The sequence below is a fragment of the Falco punctatus genome, assembly GCF_963210335.1.
Source record: "Falco punctatus genome assembly, chromosome: 8".
In the NCBI taxonomy this organism is placed as follows: domain Eukaryota; kingdom Metazoa; phylum Chordata; class Aves; order Falconiformes; family Falconidae; genus Falco; species Falco punctatus.
The window spans coordinates 20,823,354-20,848,416 of record NC_137588.1 but is presented as its reverse complement, the minus strand read 5'-3'; the positions used below and the strand labels follow the sequence as shown (position 1 = coordinate 20,848,416).

The 25,063-nt window shown below is 37.3% G+C and overlaps 2 protein-coding genes across 14 annotated transcripts in view; one reads left to right on the top strand and one right to left on the bottom strand.

Annotated features, from left to right (window-relative positions):
* The window catches only part of METTL8 (methyltransferase 8, tRNA N3-cytidine), a 34,761-nt gene extending 27,887 nt beyond the window's left edge, over positions 1-6,874 (bottom strand). For 4 of the 10 annotated variants that reach the window (XR_013929949.1, XM_080398959.1, XM_080398955.1 and 1 more), the window contains exons 1-4: positions 6,739-6,874; positions 6,128-6,240; positions 3,877-3,928; positions 3,762-3,778 (exon numbers count right to left, since the gene is read on the bottom strand). Coding sequence is in view for 5 of the 10 variants with exons in the window: in XM_080398959.1 (XP_080255085.1) it covers positions 3,762-3,778; positions 3,877-3,888 (29 nt within the window). In the remaining 5 variants the exon portion in view is untranslated. Of the gene's footprint in view, positions 1-914; positions 3,577-3,704; positions 3,779-3,876; positions 3,929-6,127; positions 6,241-6,433; positions 6,695-6,738 lie in introns of those variants that run through there. The other 6 variants (XM_080398958.1, XM_080398957.1, XM_080398960.1 and 3 more) reach the window with 6 other exon arrangements.
* A 101-nt stretch (positions 6,875-6,975) lies between these two features.
* DCAF17 (DDB1 and CUL4 associated factor 17) lies at positions 6,976-24,313 on the top strand. Of its 4 annotated transcripts, none has more exons than XM_080398945.1 (14): positions 6,976-7,367; positions 8,618-8,721; positions 10,076-10,166; positions 11,096-11,235; positions 11,976-12,054; positions 12,235-12,324; positions 13,195-13,302; positions 13,832-13,937; positions 17,473-17,615; positions 19,015-19,124; positions 19,521-19,608; positions 21,204-21,287; positions 22,709-22,864; positions 23,618-24,313. In XM_080398945.1, exons 1-14 carry the CDS (start codon positions 7,221-7,223, stop codon positions 23,804-23,806), a joined length of 1,635 nt encoding a protein of 544 aa, XP_080255071.1. In that variant the 5' UTR covers positions 6,976-7,220; the 3' UTR covers positions 23,807-24,313. The 4 variants fall into 4 exon arrangements, with proteins under 4 accessions (XP_080255071.1, XP_080255070.1, XP_080255072.1 ...); XM_080398944.1 differs by having other exon boundaries at positions 21,204-21,299; XM_080398946.1 differs by lacking the exon at positions 23,618-24,313 and having other exon boundaries at positions 19,521-19,681; positions 22,709-22,847.
* Positions 24,314-25,063: the final 750 nt, after the last annotated feature.

The window sequence follows — 25,063 nt, the reverse complement described above, 5'->3', positions numbered from 1 at the left end:
TGTACCTTTAAGACGACAAGCAAGGACTGACCCGTAAAGAAACCACTTGTTCTAGTGGGTACACACTGTCACCAAGATTAACGTTTTTCACCCCACTCACTAGGTAACTCACTAGTCACCTGACTAGGTCTTCAAAAGATTTCATTCTAGAACTGCGACTCCGGTTTTATGCTTTTAGGTAGGAAATTAAAGATATTTTTTTTAACATGTAAACATTATGCACCAGAGAGCCTTCCAAAATTTCTGCCATGTCTTCTTTTGATCTCTGTTCAATGCCCTCTTTGAAATGAGCGGGTTTAAATGTTGACTTCTATTCATGCATATTACAAAGTGCCTGAGGTTTTTCTATTACATGTACAATTCTGTCTTAAATTGCTATATTTTACTTTACTTGGAATCTCTTCATACAGTATTAATGAAAGATAACAAGTGTTTGTAGCTAGTACCAGCATTTTGTATTGTTAGGGGGTATTTTTGTGTTCTTTTTTGGTTTGTTGGTTGGTTTTCTGCACTTTTTTGCATATTCTCATTAAGGTAGCCTTTCTAGGAGATGAGTAAAATGAAATACCTCTCCTATTATACAATTTCCTGACGGGCCTTTGTTCTTTTTCCCTTCAGGTGCTCTGCATATGACTTTAAACGTTATTCTTAGTCCTATTTTTCTTTCCTGCCCCCCCCCCCCCTTTTTTTTTTTTTTTGAGTGCTTCTGTATAAACCACACATACAAATTTAATGCACTAGAAATACAAAATGTAGTTATAAAAGAACAGGCACAAGACATTATTAGAAAACATTCTGTGCAAACTGGTTACAAACTCAAGATTTTTATCTTGTGGAAAACAATACTATTTCATCACAAGTCTTGTATTGTGAACAATAAAAAAAAGAATAATTTGTACACATCAATACAAAACCTGGCAAAGGAATCACTTCAATTAAATGAACAATTCCTCATTTAAGGTGTACTTTTGAATGAGATATGCTTCAAAAAGGGCATTGTTTACTGTTTTTTTCCTGTAGGCTTAAAATGAAACAGGAAGAAATATTAATATTTCTTTTTATTTGTCAAAGATTAAATAAAATTAGGTTTGCTTTTTGGCTGTCAACGCCAAATAAAACCAGATAAATTTTGGCTGCTGGGACTTCAATGTTAGCAGTATATGGGGCATCACCATACAGAGAAAATCTAACATTTAGTCCTATTAAAAAATTAAACCCCCTTCTAATGTTAATGAGTTTGTTATGGCTCCTTCTTATTTTTTTAATGTGGCTCAGCAACTGAAACAATTCCAGTTTATAATTTAATTACTACAAACAGTTCATGCTTTGCTTTTGAAAATATGTATGCATTTTTCATAACACAACACATAATTATTAACATATAAGAGATATTATGAAATAGTAATTACGAGACATGAAAATTAAGACATCATGACTATTTCTGTAAGATGTGTAATTTACATAAAAGCAATGTTCTTGAAAACAAAAACAAACAGAAAATTCCCCAAAACCCCAAACCACAATCTGATATAAAATTATTATTATTAAATTATAGAAATGTGTGGATAAGGATTCCATGATTATGTTGCAGACTGTTTACAAATCCTCTTCCTCCTTCAATCATTCAAAAAGACCTGAGTTAGTATCTTGCATTTCCTGTGCCAGCATTGATACTCAACATAAAATACAGTGATTCAGCTGCTAGGCTAGTCACATAATTTTTCTTGGCTTTCTAAATATCTCAGTAAGAACATGAAAAGATGCACAGATGGGATTATAGTCAGATGACTAAGATGATCTTGCATCAGTAAAATCCAGAGGCAACTCTTTTTATGAAAATGTGATCCTTTGAGTGATAATTGCACCAATTTTTGCTGATACATTCTGAAACATCAAGAAAATGCAAGGAGAGCAGGGTAAGTGGAGTTCACTGTTATATCCGGTGTTAAATGTGAAGGAACTCCTTGGGGATGTGTATGTATATCCCTGAGAGTTAGTGTGATCCATAGATCATGAGATTAATAGGCAATCTGGTTACTAAAAGTTCAAAAAGCATCTAAATTACATTTTCAGAAGCAAGTCATTGCTCAATTGTTTCTCTAATTGATTTTGTTAATGAAACAGGCAAACACCCTTTCTCTTTGTCAGATAAGATGATCATACCCTGAAGCCATAGCAGCAAGAAATGTTGTCTGAAAGAATTAGGAGTTATTTCCTCATTCAGAGGGTCAAAAAGGCTTTATGTTTGATTATTCTTTAAGGCTATCATCATGAAACTGAATTACATTTAAAATACCTACATTTTGTAGCAGCACAACTATTTCTCAGAAATAAACTTTAAAAGAAACAACACACTTGGTAACCATGCTGAAAAGCAACATGGAAGGCTTTTTTTACCTGTGGAGCACTGCCTTTTAGCCTTTAGAATTTCGTCATTATTATGAATACAGATCAGGTTCTCAGTTTAGTTGAGAAACTTTAAAAAAAAAAAAAACAGCCTTGAAACTCCTCTGCTCCTCCCCAAACAATCTACACAGCACCTTTAGTACAGCTTTTTGAAGGCAGACATGCAGAAGAAAGCATACCCATCAAGCGCTAGCTAGCTATACCTGAAATAATACATTCCTAACTGATGTTAGCATTAAAACCTCTGAGCAGTTACATCCACCAAGGAAAAACTAAATATCGATAGAGGAGAAAAGAACTGTTGTAATCTTGTTTTTAAAATAGTGAATTTCACACCAAAGCATGCATAAGCCATTTAATTGAAGAGTAAAACCCTTGAGAAGTACCAGTTCTGAGAGATGTCAGCGGTCAGGGGGAACACAACACATGGAAATAACTTTTTTGTCCAAGAACCTAGTTCAGTGAACTTATTGGATGAAAACATTTTGAAATTTGACTCATCTCCACCTACAAAGCTAACAACTTCTTCCACCTCCAGTAACTAAGCTTACTTGTAGAGTCTCTGTCATAAAGAAAAAAAGCCCCTATATTAGGAAGATTATGTGCAGCTTATGTTACAGTTCTAGACTGAAAAGTATTCTGGAAACAATGAACTTCATACAATTACTTCTGCTTGGCACCTAGAAGCTTATCTACACAATACTTGACAATTAATCCCCAATGCTCTCCTGTGAAGCATAGCTGACCTGTTTATCACCATCAAACGCTACCAAAACTCAGAACACCTTGCCACTTGCATAAGTTTTGTGTAATCAGTGACATAAAGTGAAAAATTCTTCAAGATAATGGTAAGACAGTGGTTATTTTTTACATACATACATCTTAATATTTCAAATCAAGGCAGGGGGACAACGATGACTTTACTGTCAACCGCATTCATTCATTAAGCGAACGCTTAATGCTATTCTACACTACAAACATGCCCTCTTGGGGCTTCATGATTTCTCTTTCAATGATATACTTAAAATTATGCACATTTGAAACAATAGGATATTTCACAACTTCTCAAACTCAGCAGATCTAAAACTCTCAAGTTTTTTTCCTTCTCATGCATCATCTCCAGTAATGATGCAGACCTCCCTGTGGGCACACATCAACTTCTGCAGAGAACTGACTCCCAAGGGGGAAAGAAAAACAAAACAAAAAGGTATTTTAATTTATTCTGACTCCTGTAGAGACAGCACAGTTAACATCACTTAAAAAACAACAGCAGATAAAAACAAACAAACCAACCCTACCAGATACAATTTCAACCGCATGTACAGAAATATTCAGTAAGAAGATCCTGTTCTTACACCGCCTGCCAGGTGGCCTGTTAAATAGTCAAGCAAAGAGGAAACAGTTTATACAGTGGTAGAGGGAGAGAGGGAAGGAGGGAGATAAAACAAGTCATTTACTGAAAACGTTTACCTGAATGACCATGCATCCAGAAGATCAGCAACAGAACTTGAAGGTATGTTATCTGGGATTAAAAAAAAAAACACAAAAGTATGTAGGTACTACACAATCACTTCTAAAAGTAAGAAAGCAGACAACAGCTGCTAGGGATAAGCACAGAGCTAGAAGCCCTTGAGAATTAAAAAAATATTATTATTTAATACCCTAATTCTGTATTTAGTGAGAATTTTTTCACAGCCACTATTCTCTATCACGATACTCGTGTTGGAATTATTCTGCTATATAAACTATTTATCGCAATATCTTATGAAACTACAGGTTTTATAATTGTATTTTTATTCTTTTATTTTTAAGAAGCAATCATACCATTCCTATAAAAAAGGGAAAACATTCTTCAATTGAGACTATGAACTACGGCATTAATTCTTGATGGCATATGCATCTATTGATCTCAGAAAACAGTGGAAGCAAAGAAAGCCTTCTCCTCAATACTGAGGGAATGAGCTATGCTAGTTAATCTGTTTTTAAGTAATGAAGACAGTTTGAAAAAATGCAACTAAAGATAAAATAATGGCAACTGCAAAATTAGAGACACAAATGGCCAACAAGGAAGAAAGAAACACCTACCTTAGAAAGACAGATTTACTGAATCTTTAATCAATTTATGTGAACATGAAATAACTAACAGAAGCATTTGATTTTAATTAATTGTATGGATGGAATTCAGGTGCTACAGGCAACTAATGTAATTTGTTCTATCCTAAACTAAACCTGAGTTCCTATTTGTTTTTTCACTTGCAAAGGCAGGTGATAAAACATTATGATAGAAGCTCATTAAAAAAATGCTAACTCAAGAAAATCAGTATTTTAAGGAAATGTAGGAATTTTGCTGACACTTTGATATATTCAAACATTTTTATTTTTTGAATCATGGAAAGATTTTGTTTTGATCAGGACAAGTGTTTTTTTGAAATTACATCATTTCAATTTATAATATGGATGTTCTGACTTAACTATCAAAGGCTATTTTGCCTTTAAAATGAAGCTTTAATAAAGTATTTTAACTGAATTCAAGACACTGAATCCAAGATACTTCAACTTGTGAAGAATACTTTCATTCCAACTGAAGCTCAAACTATATTTCAATATTCTAGAATTGTTCTTGGAATGGAATTTCTACTTTTGTACTTAATCTGTTTATAACAACATTTTCAGTGTTAATTGTCCTCCTGTTCCCTGTTTGTAACACCTACTAAAGGCACACTCAGAAATAGTGCAACTAAAATAATTTGAATAATTAAAATCAAGAAGATACCAGTCATTCAGTACAAATTTCTTAGATATTGCATGACATAAAAAGCCAAATTCATAAATAATTCCTTAGGCTACAATCCGGTAAATACCTGTACATTTGTTTAATTTAACAGACAAGTTGTCTTCCCACGTAACCATGAGTGTTGGTAGGATACGGGATTTAAGTATGGAAGTATTCTGTGTAATCCTCTACTTTTTCCCCCTATTTTCCCCCTTCTTCCATGAGGTAATTCCTATCTTTTCCTGTTACTTACACAGCAAAATACAACACAAAGCTGATTTACTAGATTAATCTACTCACAAGTCTAACATCAAGAGCAATGGTAAACATAGCTCAGAAATAAGGATTCCTAGTTAACCTGTGCACCCTCTGCTGGCTGGTGCTTAGAGAGGAAGAAGAAAAAAAACTAAAAAAAAAGCTGTTTTGACTTTATGTATAGATAGATAGGCCCAGTGAACATCCATCTAAGTCTCTAAATATATCTTTCAATCACTTAAATTGTTTTTCAACCCTATTTTCTACAAAATACTGGACATGTAACTGTGTTGCCTAACCACCGCATTTTTCTTTTATTAAAGATGCTGAAAGTAGAGATAGATCAACATGCATTTAACTACTATCACTGGAGACCCTCGTTCATTTACATCCCTGGCAAGACTCCAGATGTCCGCAAGGACTTTGCTTAGGTGCAACCTGCCCTGTCAGCTCTGAAGTCACTGGCGATGCTGCAGATCCAGCTGACAGTATGCTCCTCTAACGTCCTCTTCAGAGGAGCAACTGCAGCCACCGTGTTTGCCAGTTTAGCTCACTTCATAGCACTAATTGCAAAGCCCCAGCAAACCAGGGGAACCTTTCTTTTGTTACAGCATCAGCAAAGACTAAAGGTTCCGCTCAGAGATCCTGAAGGAGAGACAGAAACAGATAAAAGATCAGCAACTTCCACGTTACCCCGTTTGGGCGCCTGGCCTCTGGCAAGGAAGGGACACGAGTTTTTCCACAGACTTCAGGGGCTCTGCTGGCAAGTGGCTCGCGAGGGCAGTGACAACTTTTGGGACGCAGCTCTAAAAATATAAAAACCAAGTGTCACACATCTGAAGACTTGCTGGCGACCCTGGAGTTTTAAACAAACCCTTTCAGCCCACCCCCCACCCCGGGTGCGGGTACCCTCAGTCCGGCACCGCGGCACCCCAACTGCCGCGGGCGTCCCCCGCCCTCCGCCAGAGGGCGCCACCCGCCCCGCCGCCGGGGGCTCACCCCAGCGGGAGGGCATGGAAAGAAAAAAAGATAAAGGTTCCCGCTTTGCTTGCGCTGAGCTGTCACTAGTAGAACCTTCCCGCCTTTTTTGATCAAAAAATCGGCGCGTAAAATGCTTCCACTGACACGCTCCGCACGGCGACGCGCGCTGCGTTTACCCCGCTCCCTTCAGCGCAGCGCAAGGCAGCGGGGCCCGGCCTGGGGCAGCGGGCGCGGGGCGTGGGCGGGAACGGCGGCTCTCACCGACCCCCGTGCAGCGACCCTCCTCCTGCCCCGCGGGCCCCCCACCGGCCCGGCACCCCCACCTGCTCCCGCCCGCCTCAGCCCGGCCCGCCCCAGGCGGCACCCGCCGCGCGGGGCCTGAGGGAGCGGGCGGGCCGCGGCGGGGCATGGCGGGAGGCGTAGTCCGCCCGCGCCGCGCAGCTCCGCCGGCGAAAACTACAGTACCCGGCGGGCGGCGGGGGGAGGCGGTGACGCTGCGGGGGTGCTGCCGCCTGGCGTGGGTGGCTCAGCGGTGGCGGGGGAGACGCGGTGCGCGCCCCGCCGGGTGTACGCGCGGTGGCAGCGGGCCTGGCTCCGCCCCGGGACGGCGCGGCCGCGGCAGAGCCCTGTCGGAGGGGCTCGTTGGCGTCTCCGGGGAACCGGAGAGCCGGGGCCTCCCGGGCCTTTACCTGCTTCGCTTTACCTCACGGCGGGGGCGAAGGCGATCCGAGGCGGGCCCGGGCCCCGTGAGGCTGCGGGCCCCGCCGGAGCGGCTGGAAGCGGGCGGGCCTGCCCCGGCCCAGCGATGCGCCCGCAGGCAGCCGGCGGGAGGAGGGCCGCCTCCCCCAACGTCTGCAGCCTGCTTGCTCGCAGGGCCCACGGCTTTTACGCCAGAGATGCTGGTGTCGCCCACAGACAAAACCTGGGACTTCTCAGAAAGATAATGTGCCAGGTAACGGCGGTAATACCCGGCGCCCTCCCCTGGGGCGCCGAATCCCCGCGCTCCGCCCGCGGGCGGGAGGGCCCCGGGTCCCCGGTCACACCGACTCTGGGAGAGAAAAAAGCTGCAGTTTTGCTGAAGAGATTTAGAAATTGGTTGAGTTTGTTTCATAAGGCTCAGACCTAGAAGTGTGAGGACTGTGCTGTGGAAAAACTGCAGAAGCACTTGTAAATCTAATAATCATGCTAGAAATAGCTTTTTTTGAGATTTTTTTTAAATCACTTATTTCTTCTGAGGTGGCTTAATATTTAATAACTATTAAATTCATAGTGTTTGGTGGAGCATCAATGTTAAATTTGAGTGGAGTTCTCACAACAAAACAAGATAATCAACAGAGGTCTTCAGGCAAACATAAAGCCTGAATGTGTCAGTGCAATGCGTGTTACAGAGCAAATAGTAATTAAACTAATTACAGACTGAAGTGAACAACTTTTTTTTTTTATCAAAACAATTGACTTATGATACTCCCATGCAGTAGTTAATAGAAATGCATTGACAGTATGTGGAAGTGAATTGGCAATTGTGTAACATTGAAAACATATTTATTGGAAGTCAGCTAGTGTCTGATTATGCAACTACATCAATGGGCATGCAAGGTTTATTGAAATAAAAATTAGGACATCTTACAGAAATACTTTTTTTTTTTTTAATTAAGACCCAAACCTTTGTTAATGGTATGGAGCTTCTGATGTCTCTAATGCATGGAAGAAACTTTACACAGTTTATCCCAGTAGCATTTCAGCCACTTTTTGCAAGTAACTGTAAACCTGTAAACACATTTTTCTACCTTTCACACAAAATACCAATAGCAGAGTGTAATCATATGTTCAGTAAATTCAATTAATTACATGTAAAATAGTTGTGTGCATATTTAGTTTTATCCTTGATTTTAAAAGTTGCCATCAAAGTTTAGTTGCCAGTTTTAATTTCAATGCAGGAAAGTTAATGATGAAATATTAATTACCCATGCTGTCCGTAATAGCTAATAAAAAATATTTTAATTTGGTTTAAAAAAAAGACAGGATTTCCCTAAGAAAGGTATTTTAATCTGGTTTAAGAAAACATTTTCCTTTATGTATTCAAGAGCGAAGGTTCAATTAAAGTAAGTTATTAAAGCTGCAAGAGCCAAATAAAATGTTTTCCAAAAGCAAAGCAAGGTTTGTTACAGAAGCTATCACTGCTGCAACCACTGTCTGTTTCAGGAAAGTACTAAATTCAAGAATGTTTGGACAACTCATTCTTCATCTCCTATTGCATATGAAAGGGGAAGAATTTACTTAGACAATTACCAGTGCTGTGTTAGCAGGTAATAAATTTATTGTTACAAGTTACCCTGGCTTACAGTTTTAACACTGTGAATCTGTTCTAGATGTGTTGCTGCCTTTACTCATCCAAATAGCCCCTGTGAACTGAGTGGAATTTATGAACAAAAAATAACCAGGCACATAAGTCTTCATTAAATGACACTCTGATGCCATTGCGTCTTAATGTGACACCTGCTTTGGTGAAACAAAGTCTGATCTTACTAGTTCTGTGCAACTTCAGCTTTCAGAGGACTTTAACAGGAGGGGAAGATTACCACCATTTAATATTTTTGCACTAAAAAGCCAAATGAACAAGTTTTTTTTTTGTGATCTGGTAACTAGCAGTGTGTTAAAGAACGTGTCACAAAATCAGCCTATGTAACAAGTTTGGTACTATGTCTATGAATTCTGCATTAAAGAAGTAAATTACTGTTCACGTGTAAGTACAGTGTGCTGAGTACTTGCTGGGTTTTGTTAATGTATTCTGCAGATCGGTTCTCTAATCTGATGTACTTTCCTGTTACATGATCATTTTGCAGAGGCACAGCTTAGGAGGCAGCACAGGGCACGGCAGTGGACAGCAAGTTCTGCATACACCAGTCCTTGCCCTTGCCCACCCCTCTTGTGAGGGAAGTAGCAGGAACTTGGAGGTTGTTGTCAGAACAGTTTTGAGACAGTGTCATATGGTACATAAGACAAATTACTCTGTCAGTGTGAACGACTGAGAGTTAATTAAATTAATCTATCACTTACACCAGAGATCTAAATCTACTTAGTCAGGTTTTATTCCTAAATTGTCTGAGTGCTTTCCAGTACTGGATTAACCTGTCTAACATCTTTCAGGTTTATCTTTGACTCATCCTCTCCCTGAGGGGAAAACGGTGCATAGTATGAAGCTTTTATTCTAGTAGCAGGGTTTTCTAAAAAATACCTGTACATAATGCCATGCCTTTATATTATGAAAGGCAACACTGGAAGAGCTCAAGGGGAAGGTTCCAGGGTGATCATTAATTTCTGGAATACACATTCTTTTAAATGTACATCACTAAAGTAAGACTGTTACTATTAAATTTGCTCTTGGGAAAAAAAAAACACCCAAAAAAAAACCAACCAAAAAATGCCAAAGCCCCCACAATACCAAATCACAAATACAGAGAAGGTTAGCTTTTAAGTATTATGTTATACTAACTATTGTTTATTGAGCAATTTCAGGTTATGTTTACAAAGTAAAAATAAGATGTTTCGATTTCTGACCTGCCTAAAGAGAAGGCAGGATTTATAAAACTGTATGAAATTACTTGTTGATAGAAAGTAGTTTATAAAGTATACTAATGATTAGCAATCATTTTCCTCCAGCATTGCACAAGAGCCAAGAATACTTTACCAAAAGCCAAAGTGTTCAAAGTCAGAAAAAATAGAAGATGCTTTATTGTTGGAAAGTCCACTGGTAAGATTACTTTTTAATAGAGCATTGATGTGCAAAAAACCAGATTAATATCTTCCAATGAAACTTATTTAGACTAGAGCATTCTTTCCCTGCAAACTTTTTTCTCAATGTTTTTATGGAGTTAGGTCATTTAAGATTTGCAACATGCTTACCTATTTTCACCTAACGTTTAGAGGTATACTCTGAATTCCTCAGTAGCGCATTCAAATGCTTTTTTATGAGCTTTTGTGGAAGATTTTAAAAATGGTGCTTTTATGCTTCTGCAACTAACTCTAATACCTTCTAATATAAATTCTGTTTAATTTTTTCTTCATGTCTTAATTAGCAACGACAGTAGGTGGGAGTTTTAGTTTTTACCAGATCTGTTGACATAAAAAACCAGATAAACTGAAAACCCATTGAAGCAACTCCGCCCAAAAGCTCTTCTGCGGTTTCTAGCGAATAGATTCTATAATTTCCCTCCTCGTTGAGTTTTTCTCTCATCCAGTATCCTTATCTTAGGAATATTAGTCCCTCAATTTGGAATATTGAGGTGTCTAAAAATAAAGCAGTGTAAATGCCATTCTTAGCAGTTACTGTCGAGTTAACACTGAATGTCTTATTCTGCAATACTTAAACAATTGTCTTCTCAAGACTCATCAATTAGATCGATAAGCAGTTATACTTCCTTTTTGCAAAGCAAGAAAGTTTTAAACGTGTCTTTTCTAGAAAAGGTAAATGTCTTGCGAGAAGTGTGACAACAGGTTATTTATGTGATAGATGACTGTTTGGCACAGACATGAGCTTAGACATCTAGATGTAATTAGCAGGCCGCTTTCCACCTTTAGTTTTTGAAGAATGTATATTAACTTTTGTTTTCTATTTACTGTGTCAAAATGTTATTTATCCTCCTGGTACAAACTTTTTTCTGAAAACCTTTTGTTACTCAGGGGGAAATGCTACCAAGTCCATCAGACTATAAATCTTCCCTGATAGTCTTGACAGTGCAGAACTGGCTTCTACGTCTCTCTGCTGATACTGGAGAAATACTGGAAAAAATATACCTTGCTGGTTCCTGTTGCAAATTCAGGTATTAAACATTGACTAGCCTTTATATAATTAAGAATCATTAGTACTCTGCTGGAGAAAGGAAATCATGTTTATTTTAGTACTATCCTATGGCTGACTTCTGGTTTGTTAGTCTAGCCCATTGCCTGGAGTTCCTGCATGCTGTTTTCTACAGAAGAATTTTGGCTGCTTAAGTATTAGGGTCTCAAATTTGGTATTAAGTTTAACAAAAGCTACAAAAACTAGGCTACTGTTGCCTTTTCTCTGACAATTTTACAACCTTTAATATTGCAATAGGAGCATACCAGGAGAGGATATTTAAGAGTTTTAAACAAACTTCATAAAACATAAGAAAAATGTTTGAAGTTTAAGTCATCTTTAACTCGCAAGCATTCTTCTCCATAGGGCAGCTCTTACGCTCTTGAAAAGCAGAGCAGTTACTGCTTCTGGTACACTGCATCTTTTTTTCATTTCTCAGGAGAAATTGTTTCCTTTAGGCTGAAGGATAAGAAAGCAGTGATTTGTGAAGGGAAGCAGAGAAAATAAAATAGTGAATGTTCATACTTTCAGTATTCTTGACAATTCTGAATGAAATAAGCCATTGCAAACAGCAGACATCTCGGGCACCTCTGGAATCAGATACCGAACAGTTTGCCTGGACACAGGAATCTGCCCGGTTATAGCAGATTATATTTTATATGAAATAATGTATTATCAAATTATTTTTAAGTAATTAAGATAGGTCTTTCTTGCCACAAATAGGTATCTGAGCTGGGATACTCCTCAAGAGGTAATGGTTGTAAAGTCAGCTCAGAATAAGCTCCCTGCAGCAGCACGGCAGGTAAGTTGGTTGAAAAACTCTGACATTCTTAAATTTTTGCAAAATCGATTAAAAAAAAAATCTACAAGGACAGAGATGGAACTGTTATGCTATGTTATTATGGCAGAAGATGAAGGTGTTCTACCACTAATAAATGCCTGAAGGATAATAATGATATTCAGTATTGTTGTTCCTTCCCAGGCAGGTATCCAACAATCTGTATTGTTCTATCTTGCTGTGTTCCAAGTTTTGCCTCTTTCATTCATTGGAATGCTAGAAATAAACAAAAAGGTAAGTTAATTCCTCTATTAATGGTGATCTGTATTGTAATTATGGGAGAGGCATAGTTTAGACAATTGTCCCAGAGTTTCAGAAGTCATACAGCTTATAAAAGCATTGTGCCCTGAAATAATTAACAGTAATGTTCTTGTGTCTGACAGGGGCATTATGGGGAAGATATTTAATTTGAATGACCAGAAGAGAAAATACAAATGCATTCTGCTATTGGATTACTCTTTGACCTGTAAAAGGACTTTAGCCTTTACTTAATAGCAGTCGTAAGAATTGGGGAATCCTAAAGTGTTTGTAGACTTCTTTTCACCTTTTCAAAAAAAGATAGATGTGCCTTTGACCCACTTCTAGTAACAGTCTATGAATTCTATATGCAGTTGCAAATTTGGATTCAGAGAGGATCCTGTACTCTGTGACAGCTGGATAGTGTCGTTTTAGTACGGTTGTACACAGTCATAGGGCAGTGATTAGACTAGCATTTCACTCTGGCAACGAAGAAAGAAAAGATCTGAAATCAGTACTTTTAGATAGAGTTGTTAGCGTTGCTAACATTCCTATGGAATGCTGTTTATTAATATAATCTATTCATGTATAATAATAACGGTAACATAATATATACTGAGAACTGATTAAAGAATGAATCTGCTTGCAGAATATGACTAGTCCAACCCCAGGTGTTACTGGAGTGCAAAGTATTATAGAAACGCAGCAGAACAGATGAGTTACAGAAAACTCATGACATAAAACACTGATCGTAGGGTTTGGTCAGAACGAAAAATTAAAGCGATTGCAAAATTGAGGGCATAATGTCGGTATTATGCATTTTGTTTCTTCCCTAATAGAATATTTTTGTCTTCCTTTTTTTTCCAGATATTTGGTAATAGTGTGACAGATGTTGCTGTTTCTAATGGAATCCTGATTGTAATGTGTAGCATGGGTCTGGTCAGGCTCTATAACTTCCAGGCCATCTCAGAACAGGTAATGAAATATGAAATTTTTCATACAGTCTTATGCTAGTTTGTGGCAGTAAATCTTAAATATTCATGTAATGCCATGTAGGTACATGGGGAATGTGTCAAAGGATAGAGTTCTTGCCTAAATCTATTTACAGTCAGAAGATGCAAGTGGGTAAACCATCAGAAAATTCTACCTACACCAGTTACAGGTGGCAAAATGTAAGAGCTACAGGGTCAGACGGCACTTCAGCACATACAGAGAGGAGCTATGTGAATGCCAGACCAGGATGTGCCCTTCTTCACACTAGTCTGTAGTAAAAAGTCAGCGTTAAGGCTAGAAACTGATGGCCATAGAAGATTGTTTGATCTGAAACAGAACTGCAATGAGACTTTTGAGTTTATATTCTTCCAATCAAAAATCAAACATTAATTCGAAAATAAGACTTCAAGTAGTATCTAACAAGATAAAGAATGCAGTAGTAACAGAGCAGTAAAACTAATCAGCAAGTAAATATGCATCAATAAAGCTGAATTGTTCTGTGTTATTTTAGTTCATGGAACAGCCATTTGATTTGGGACATGAATTCAACTGGAATGGTCAAGTGGGAGTTGTAGGAAAATATCCATTTGGTCTTCCATGTAACATTAAAATAACAGGTATTTATGATCTTTTTATTACCTTGGCTGGGGGCTTTTAAGGATTGATTATGACTTACTTCACACCAAAAAAACCCCCATTGAAATTACTGTACTCATACTATGCTATAGCTGTATTTCTGGGTTTATGTTATAATGGAAATGTGGTTTGCTTCTAATTACAAGGATTGATTACATAGGACTTACCTAGAAAACCAGTACAGCAACTAAGTTATTTGAAAAACTTCATAAGCAATGCATGAAGTGGAAACTCCTCTTTCTTTATTTCTGAGACACAGCTGCTCTTGGGAAAGAGGAAGGGCTAGGACAGCTGTTAGTGACACCCAGAAACAGTATACAGTATGTAAGCAAAAGATGTGGGAATGTTTAATCTAACTTGCAGAGGGAATTCAAGGAGATCAAATAAAATTTGTCCAAGTTGCATTTTGGTAATTCTCAGTTGTGAGAAATGTGCCAGTTTCAGTAAAATTAATTCCCAATGAGAGAACAAATTATCTATTAAAAACATTTCTTATGCCTCAGATCATTAACTTATGAATGTTTCGCTTTATGTGATAACTTTAATTTCTCTGAAACCAACCAATAATTTCTGTTGGTGCATTTGAGATTAGAAGTTTGTGCTAAGAATCTTAATAAATGACCAAAGCCTAAGACTTTCTTTGAAACTTTTTTTTTAAAACTCTAAAAATACATTCTCATAGGTTCACACTTGAGGCATTTAAAAAAAAAAAAAAAAAAGTAGATTTCACCAATGTCAAATAACGCATGCTTTTATTTATTTAATCTTGAATGTTTCTGTATTAAATGTTTTTATTGACTGTCCACATAAAAAATGCTTTTGATCTTTGTGTTCGCAAACAGCGTCAGATAGTAACAGGCAAACCAAACCAGATTTACCTAAACCTGAGGAAATACACAAAACTAAAATACAGACTTACATAGTGAAGGCTTTCAGTTATAATGCAATGTTTTATCAAAACCAAGTAATAGGCTCCTGTAATTGATGTCTCAGGTTCTGCAAAGAGAAATTTCTCCTCCTTTTCCTCTCTGTCTCAGTCTACAAAACCATAATTTAATGTTAGGGGCCCTGTGGAAAACATGCTATGGGAGCTTTAATAGCAAGCCTTTGCTTGTTTGTTCTTGTTTGTTCTCAAGATGTCTTACAGATCATTGTAGTTTTTAGTTTTGAGATTTAAAACCCATGTACTGGAGAAAACGTTTTTGATCTTGAATCATATTCAAGAATTTGTGGTTAGGAAGTTTTGAACTTGTGACAGACATTTGCCGTGGCTGCTCTTTGGAGATAATTGCATTCCTGTGGTTTTTGAGCTTTTTTTCTTTTAAGAATGAGATGGCTGGCTGACTGTTCAGTGTAACGTAATGCTTCAGTGAGTGAGATTTTAACAGTTGCAGAGTTTAAGCTTGTATTTACTATAATTTAACTGTGTAATTTTCCTGCTTGCTTACTCCTAGCCTCCCTACATAAATTGCCTGAAGACATGGCTGTTATAATGGTGCTATTTTTATGCTGTGTTAGGTGCCCAAGAGGAAGTGTATAGGAGTCAAAACTTACAGGCTACCATGTACCTACCATGTAATTTACAGCTATCGATGAGTAAGGAATTTGATTTTGGTCACAGTGGAAGGAATGGAACGGTGCCTATAAATCTTCATTATGTCACTTTCTGAAAGATCCAGAACTTAACACTGTAGTTTGATTTATTATTAGAGGTTAAGGTAATTTCATTTAAAAAGCAGAGAGGAAGATACTTTGCTGAGACTTTCTCTTTACATTTAGAACAAACACTTGTTAGTGCTGCCAGGAGCAACTTTATGGCTGTATGTTTAGGTGAGGCTGGAGAGTTTTAAGGAAGTGAACAAAGAAGCTCAGCTGGAGATTGAAAACTGGCAGTGCTAGAGAAAGGACTTGCAAACAATGAGAAAAGGCAGTGTTGAGCAACAAGAGGAAGTGACACATATCAGGAAGGAGGGAGCTGAGGCAGCAGAATCACCTGTCATAGTGGTTTAGGTGGGCTATGATCTTGCAAGTCTTTGCCAAATGAACATAAAAAGAAAGACATCTTTTCTCAGCAGCCTGTAGTGCTTAGGATTGATATATTATTGAAACACATTTAAATCTATCATTTAGTCCATCTACCAGAATTTTTGAGGGCCCATGCTGTATATGCTTTATTTAAAAAGAAAAAATTAATAGGATAAAATGTTAACAAATTTTCCTGACTCGTTTTTCATTTCCTGATGTATTTTAATACCAATAGCTCCTCTGCTTATGCTTCCATCTTCAACATTATCTATATTTTCAGTAGATTCCTTGATTTTTGTAACCTATTTTGTACAGAATCTCCCATTTCCTATGTGTTAGTCCAAAAGACAACTAGAAGACAGCCACTTTGCAGCTTAGAAAAGACTTCATTTCCATCAGCAGTGAACCAGTTCCTTTCAATCTGCATGGTTAAATTGTTGGAAACTTGAATGAAGGAAAAATAGAGAAGGGGTCTGTAAACATAATTTCTGATATCATGTGACATCTTAGCACAGTTTGCTAGGATCTGGATAATGATCTAAATTAAGCAGGACAAGAACTAGAAATTTGGATGATATCTTTGGGGCGCAAAAGTCCAGATCGGAACCTTCTTCTCCTCACACTGATTCAGCTTGAGTTTTTATATTCTGCCTATTTAAATGCCCCTTCTAACTGCAGGTTTTCTCTACATTTTCTCATTTTTTTCCCAAGCACTTCTCTGTACTGTTAGAAAGAGCTGATCTTCAGTCTAAAATTGATTCAGCTATAGCAGCTGTAGAAATTGCTTTTATTTAGCTAGTTGGTAGAAGTTGTGAAGCTCCATGCATTCCATTTCGTTCAAAGATGTTTCTCTCATTTAGTATGCAGAAGACTTGTAAGAATGGCATATTGCATTTGTTTAATTTATCCCAGCTGAACTGAAGGGAAAGCTAGATACCTTTTGCCACTAATTTCAAAAGTTCCTAGATTTTTATGAATACTACAGATTGCATTCGTATTACACAAAAGGAGAAGAAACACTCAGATTTGGGTATTTTTCTGCATTTAATTCTGTGATCTGAGGTTGCTGCTGTTAGTCTGTTTCCAACTATTTATCACTATTTTACCCAGGAGAATAGTGACCCTTTTGATATGCTCTTTGATCTGTTCTTGTGTATGTCCTTTCTCATTTGGATGAGCTAGATTAATTTTAATTGTTTGCTACATCTTTGCTTGTCCAGTTCATTTGGAATGAAGTAAGTCAAAGGTATCAGAAGAGCAGTTCAGCATGAAGATCTGAGAAGGCAGTAACTTTCCACAGGGAACTGCAGATGTGTGCCTGGATGCTAGGTGAGGTAGGATAGCTAGAAAAAAGATCACAGCCACTGTATTTCCACTGATCTTCAAAAGTTCTGAAGAATTAATAGCTTTATTGGAATTTAGAATTGTAAGGATCAATGGAATTATGATTGTGCTGCTACTAATGGTGTTAACATTACTGAATATTTGCAGATACCCCACCTTTGCTATTTGAAGCATCTTCTCTGGAGAATGCATTTCAAATTGGAGGTTACCCTTGGCATTATATCATCACACCTAACAAGAAAAAACATAAAGGAGTCTTCCATATTTGTTCTCTGAAAGACAATGCTTTGGTAATATATTCAGATAGCAGCTTCTCTGAAATGAATGTGTATAACGTTTGTCTTCATCTCTTCTTCTGAGTAGTGCTCGAGGTAACCATACCCTTGTTTTCCAGTGTGGTGCTCTCACAGGGATCACCCCACAGTGTTACATCTGCTATCCAGTGGAATCATGCACAAAATACGTTCTTCTGAATTAGTACTGCTTCTGATACTTCCTTCGTTCCAATATAATCATAGCGCTGTCAGTGCTACACAGCACTGTATTCTCAACTTTAAAGTTAAGGCTCAAGCAGAATCTCATTACCTGATTCCTTGCATGGTAACATCTTAATGCTCTTCTTACTAGTCAGCCTACCAAATAGCATGACTAAAGAAATATTTTAAGAAATTGCAGACTAAGTTTCCTTAATGTTTGTAGTTTATCCCTGATTTGCACCTTCTCTCTCTCTCCCTAGAAAGATTTTATTACTCAGTTTAACCCCTCTCTCCCTAGAAAGATTTTATTATGCAGTTTAATCCAACATTTCTAACTGGTTTTATGTACTGTTAATTATATATTCTTTTGTGTGAGCTTTCCATCTCAGCTTTTATTTTGGTTGTGGTTTCGACCTGAAGATAACTGTAATACAAGCAACTTCTAGGCCTGTTCAGGTTCTTCACTGAAGAACTTACCGTCTGTAAATGTCCTCATCTCTTTTACTAGCCTGACTAAATCAATGATCCCCCTCCTATCTCTTATTTTCAAAACAGATCTTTCACAACCATAGCTGAAGATCAATTTTGATTCAAAGGGACTTATACAATCCTTTCTCACCTAGGTTTTTTCTATGTGGGTTCATACATTTGAAATTTGAACAATGAGGGCCAGCTAAATTTGACAACAAAAAGCCACTACCAATATCCCAAGATTCTGACCAGCTTGCAGCTGAAATCACAACCTATCCCAGGCTTACATGTTCCAGAAATAACTTGCACAAAAGAGGCTGAGCATGAGGTTTGAAGCTCAAGTCAAACTTTGTGGTAATGCTTTTCTCGTGTCTTGACACATCTCGTGTCTTTGACAGTCAAATTGCTGGAATTGTTGCAGTATCTGTAGAGTGAGTCTAAATCTTTATTTTGCTTAGTTTCAGAAGAGATAGGACCATGTATAGCTGTGGTACAAGTTCATTGTTTATTGCATATTAAAAAAGTTGAACCTGTTCCATGGATTATCTTGAGAATTGGAACTGAGTTGTTGTTATTATCATCCTCATTATTACTGTTCCACTGCCATCCTTTATGGTCATGATTAGGGGCAATACTTTAAAACCTTCAGAGGTACATGGAGAGGAGCTCAGTGTTTCCTCTTCGATTAGATCTGTGAGACTTTTGAAATACTAATATTCTAAGATTTCCCTTCCTTCTTCAGGCAAAAAATGGCATACAGGATATGAAATGCTGTTCGCTGGAACCTGATTGGATATATTTCCACCCAGATATGTCAGGTAGAATAATCCACGTGGGACCAGATTTGATAAAGTATGAATCTTTTTTTCTCAGATCTTATTTTCATTAGAGGAAGAGTTGCATAACTGCATGGATTCAGTAGTTTGACAATTAGCAAGACAAAACACTCATCAAGGCCTAGAAACTAAAGTTTATTAATTTTTTTAGAATCAGAAGTTCTGGCTGCAGATTTCTACGTGATGACTGTGGGCACTAGCAGACAACACTAGATTTTGATATGAAAAATGTTCAAGGACCACTCTGTTAAAATTTCACTGATAAATATAAATTACAAAAATAATGTAATTTCATTTCAGTTTTTTCTGGTGTTTTAATATACCTGATTTTTTAAAATTATAAATATAGAATTGTTGTAGTAGGTGGATTTGAATACATGATTTATTTTGTCATTTCTGTTTTCTTTTGTAGAGTCTTGAAGCTTAAGGAAGTTAAAAATAATACAGATCAAATGGAGATTGCAGAAGATTTTACGATTGTGGCCAACAGAGAAAACTGTGTGAGTTTAAAGTCCAAGATCACAACATACGATTTTGAGCAATACTCAGGGGTTTTGCAGGGGTTTTGCCTATGTGAGTAATCACTGTGTTTTATGGGCTTAATTCAAAGTTTATTGAAAGACATTGTGTATCTTCATTGGACTTTAACATGTACGAAACAAATCTTGAAAACAGTAACGCGTTCAGGATAGCTTTCTGAAACCTCCAGTCTGTTCCTTAGTTTTGGCATTATTTATGGTGTGCAGTATAACCATGTATCACTGATATAAAACAGTAAATTCTTAAAAGATGGTGACAGATTTCCTTCAAAAGAAGGTGCCACCAGGTGATAATTGTGTGCATCTCTGGTGCTCAGGTAAGTTGATCATACAAATGCTTAGAAATATTTGAAGTCTCTTGTAACTTAGGGGTAAGTCTTCGTAAAGCAACAAAGACAGTACATAGCTTCCAAAAGTCTGTTTCTTGTCCTGGTCATAGATACCTGTCACCCCCTTGGGACAGGTTTGGCATTCATCTAACCCTTGGTGAACCAAATCAGTACACTGAAATAATAGAATTATAACCCAGCAGAAGAGGTGAGTACTTTCCAGCTCACTTGGTGAGGTTAACTGGAGCTGGAACGGAACATAACTGAATCATCGGTGGGTCAGAAAAGTGCAGAAAGGTAGAACCAAGTGGTGAGGGGATAATGAGCTGTTAAATCACCTTGGTTGTTTCATGAAGTCTTTTGTGACAAAAAAAATGACAAAGATAATCTAAATATCAAAAAGGTTAAAGAGCACACTCGTGGAGAAGATTTTTTGGCAGTGCCTGGAACTGTCATTTTGCTTCAGCATATAAAATTATGTCTTACATAGAAGCAAGTTTTTATAGTTTATTAGTACTGTAAAGTCCCTGGAAATCAGTAATACTGATTTCGAAGCTTCTGCAGAAGAAATCTTTGTGTCTTTAACAATGTACAGTAACTTAGGAATAAAACCTGCTGAATTCAGAAAGGATAAGTGTTGTCATCTAATGACTTGCCATACCATTTTTTTGTTGTTGTTAGCATTTGTTTAGATAACTTCTGTTGCAATAAGAGCAAAAATATAAGTACTAAGCTGGTCTGTGCTGTGCCTTTTCCTTTTGACTTCCAAGACTGATACCCCAGTTTTGAATTTTTCTGGTGTTAATGAAGCTCAGTGGAAGCAGCTGTGGTGATTTAAGATACTACTTTCCTGTCTTCTGTAAGTAAGAGTTTAAGAAACAAATGGGTAGTGACTCAGCTGTATTAATTCTCATTGCAGCATCTTGGCTCCAGTCACTTCCTTTCTCAAAATTATGGTAGCTGAGAACCTTTGCCACCTCTGCAGGACCGAGAACCTCTGAATATAACTAAACATCAGTAGTATCTCAACTAAAGCCAATGAGTTCATGAACCCTCATAAAGAAGAGATAGCAGGACTAAGGCCATACATAGCTAGTGAGTAAAACAAGAGCTGAGATTAAAACAAGGTCAGGAAGCAATAGACATAAAATAGATACATTGTCAAATAGATAGGAAGGAACTAAAATGCTCCAAAATCTAGAGCCACATTTTTCTTTTTCTCCAAAGGTGAACAGTGCTGTTACTGTAACAGCTTCTGGTCGGGTAGTGAAAAAGCGTTTTAACTTGCTGGATGATGACCCAGAACAAGAGGTAACTGATGTAGTGAGTAAAAGCATTTCATGGATTAAGATGTTTAGCTAGCCAGAAGTCATTCTTGTGTCAGATGTAGTGGCTGTAACCATTAGCTGTGTTAATCTTTGAGTTCTTTATTTCTCTTCTATGTCTGTCTTCTTAACTTCTGATTACTTTATTTCCCCTCTCTGTCTGTCATCTTTTCTCCTTGGTTGGCATGTGCGCTTTGGATAGTCTCTTTCTTTTAAGAACTGATCTATGCCCCATGATACAGTCATAACTCCATGCAATTTCAGTGGCACAGAAATGAGATGTTAATGTGATGAACCATTACTCTTCTCTCCATTTAAGCATATCCTTTAAACATTTATTATGGAACATTTTATGAAACATATTTATTTTTTTTCCGCTGCTTTAGGTTCCTTTAGTCTTTGACATAGTATCTCTAAACTATATTTTTCTCTCCCAATTACTTTGATTAGATTGCAGGATAAGGTATTTAACATTTTTCCTTGAAGTAACTGCTTCTTGAGAGTGAAAACACCACATGCCTTTATGTTGAGTCTTCGAAAGGTTATGAAGAACATTTTTTAGCTCTCTAGCTAGAGCTGGAGCTGTAATTGACATAAGCACAACAGTTAAAATTTATCAGTTTCTGGCACTGACTTTTTTCTGAGGAAGTGGATTTTCCTATGGTAAAAATACAGGACAGTCCAATACAACCCTTAAGGTTCATTTCTATCCACTTTTTTAAAAAAAGAAAAAAAAATTAGTCTGTGCACTACTTTTTTTCTTGCTGTTACACTTTATTTGTAGTTCCAATATATATTTTTCCAGTTTGGAAGAAAAAGACTGGCTTGAATTTAAAGAGTGTGTTACCAGGTTCATGACAGTGAGATAGAGGCAGTTAAGGCAGTTCACAATCTTTGCTTTTTGGTCTTAGTTGTTCACTGTCACTACTCTGCAGAGCGTGAGAGAGCTCTCAGCAGAACTTAAAGGTGTTCTTGTGACTGGAATTACCCTAATAAACCCGTCCCCTCAAAACCAGCAATGGTTTTAAGCTACTCTTTCTTGAACATGTCTGCTTCAGGAGAGGGCGTGGAGTTTAAATGTTTCTTCTACCACTTTCAAAGCACTTTTTTCTATTTCCTGTATGACATATATATAAAAAAATACATCTACTTGCACACTAGGATTTTTCAGAACATCACTTCTTCTCTGTTGTCTTAAGGTATTTTGCTGAAATATGTTGGGCAACTTATGTTGGGAAGGATGTCTGTTGGGTATCAGGCTGGCAAAGTCATCTTATCAGACCAGAAGACAAGAACTACAATTTTTCCAATTCTGCTCTCATCTGAAAGAAGAACAGCTATGCAGTTTATGTAGAGGGGAATGTGAATTTATGTTTGTTTTGTAAACGAGGTTTTGTTTTTCCTAAGACATTCAAAATTGTGGACTATGAAGATGAATTGGATTTGTTATCCACTGTGGCAGTTACTCAGATAGGAGCTGATGGAAGAGCTCACCTTGACTTGCATTGTAATGAACGTGGAATTCTACTTAAGAGTATTCCATTACTGGAGTCCTGGGACGTGGTGAGAATAATTCCTGTCTTTTGTTTACGCTAACACTTCCCCATACCCATTTACCTACCTTTATTTGTTCATATTTCAAGTAGATACATAAATAGTGTTGCCAAGTACTACAGATGAGATCTGTACAAAATAATATTGTAACTCAAAAATTATAAGTATTCTGTCAGACAGTAGTTGAAACTCTCCATGTTTTGAAATTAAGATTTTTTTGTTGGTAGATTTGTTTACTTTTTTGGTTGGGGGAGGGGTTGTCCTTATATATTTCTGAACTATTGTCAGTGTCATTACTCATGCTCTGACTAGTTATGTCAGCTTAACTTTTTAACTTTATAAATAGTCTCACTAACTTGGACTATTCATGCATAGAATTAAGCATGGATCTCACATTTGGAGAGATGGAAGGGGCTGTTTATGCAGTCCAAGCTCAGGTGGACATCCAGTATAGATGGTCTGAAATATTCAGCACCTTTGGCACCTCTTTTATCATTGACCGCATGGGCAACTTAGGATCTTAAATCAGATGCTCTGAATTATATTTAGGTTCTTAAAATAGGCATGTGGGAAACCTCTTAAGTTTACAAAATCTGTCCTTTATCTGGAAGAGCGGTCTGTGTGTATCCATACAAAATTTCTGTCTGATCATGGAGGTCACCAGGGTTAAATATTTCTTTTGTTCCCCAAGGAAACTGGTATGTGTATTAGCAAGTTGTGGCAATAGCGACTACAATCAGAATTTCTTTTTTTTCATTTCAGACTTACAGTCATGAAGTTTACTTTGACAAAGACCTTGTATTACATATAGAACAGAAGCCTAACAGGAGGTTCAGTTGTTACGTTTACCAAATGGTCTGTGATACTGCAAAAGATGATGAATGTTCAAGCCATGAAAAAACAGAAAGAGCATTTTGCAAAAAAGGAGGGAGAATTTTTGAATATATTTAAGCCATAAACAACAACTACAGAGATTTCAATTTGGATATTATTTAAGGACTTCATACATATAAATTAGTCAACTGCTGGTTTGCAGGCAGGATTTAATCTTAACATTTCATACTACTGCATCAGGTTTTGTTTCTTTTTTCTCTGTAACGTTGTACATTTGTCCGTTATGGCTTTTCATGTATTTACCAGTTCATCATTGATGCTAGATGTAGCATTTATTGCTTCTCTTCAGCAATTGGGTTGAAATACTGGACATCAAGGAGAAAGGTAACCTACCATCTGCTGTGATCTGTCTTATGAGGTTTTACCTATGCAACTTAATACAGACTGTTAAAGTGTGTAAAACTGTATAGCATAAATTTTATACGTAATATGAAAATGGTAGAGTTACCATTAAACCACTTTTAAAAAATCCTGTTGGTTTTGTGAGAAATGAAATAATTCAGGTTTTCTGGTTGTGTTTATTTTGGCTTAAAGAGAAGTATTAATAAATCATGTATTTTTACAGCCTTTCTTATGTATCTTTACATATTTTTATAACTATATATTTATATATGGTTTTTAGAGAGAGAGAGATGTGTGTATATATACGTATATATATACCCAAGCAATTATCTGGTGCTCCCTGTATCCAGGGTCAGGAGTTGTTCAGTCTGACCCAAAACTACCAGATGCTCAGCCTGATCCCTGTGTGCAGCCTGTCTGATACACAGGAGTTCCATGTGGTATATTCAGATTCTGCAGAATGCAAGCTTTCATTTTAAATTAAAAAACACCCACAACAGAACACAGGCTGCAGACGTCGTGGTGATAAAGAGTGTTTCCAAAGGCAAGCCGAAGATGGGCTCAGGAGATTAGCTCTTGGAGGGACGAACACCATCTGATTTCTTGCTACCCACTGCCATTATCATGAGCATGGTAATTCTAAACGCAAATGTTTCTTTTCCGTGTAAGCTTTACTAATAAAGTGTGGATCATTCTAGCTGATGCAGCAGTGAAGAGCTCTAGAAGTATTATAAAAATTACCTATTGCAATTTTTTATAAAAAGTGTAATACAGAAGAAAAAGTGAAATACAGTTGTGGAAAAAAAAAACAACACATAAAGGACATCGAAAGTGATGAAACAACAGTAGAAATAAAGAGCAGCAGCAGCACTACTTCCACCCTAGCTTCCATAATTTTTCAACCAGGAAAGAGCACCTGTCTGTTATCTGCTACTATAGAAGTAAGATACGAAGGTAAAAACTAATATGAAT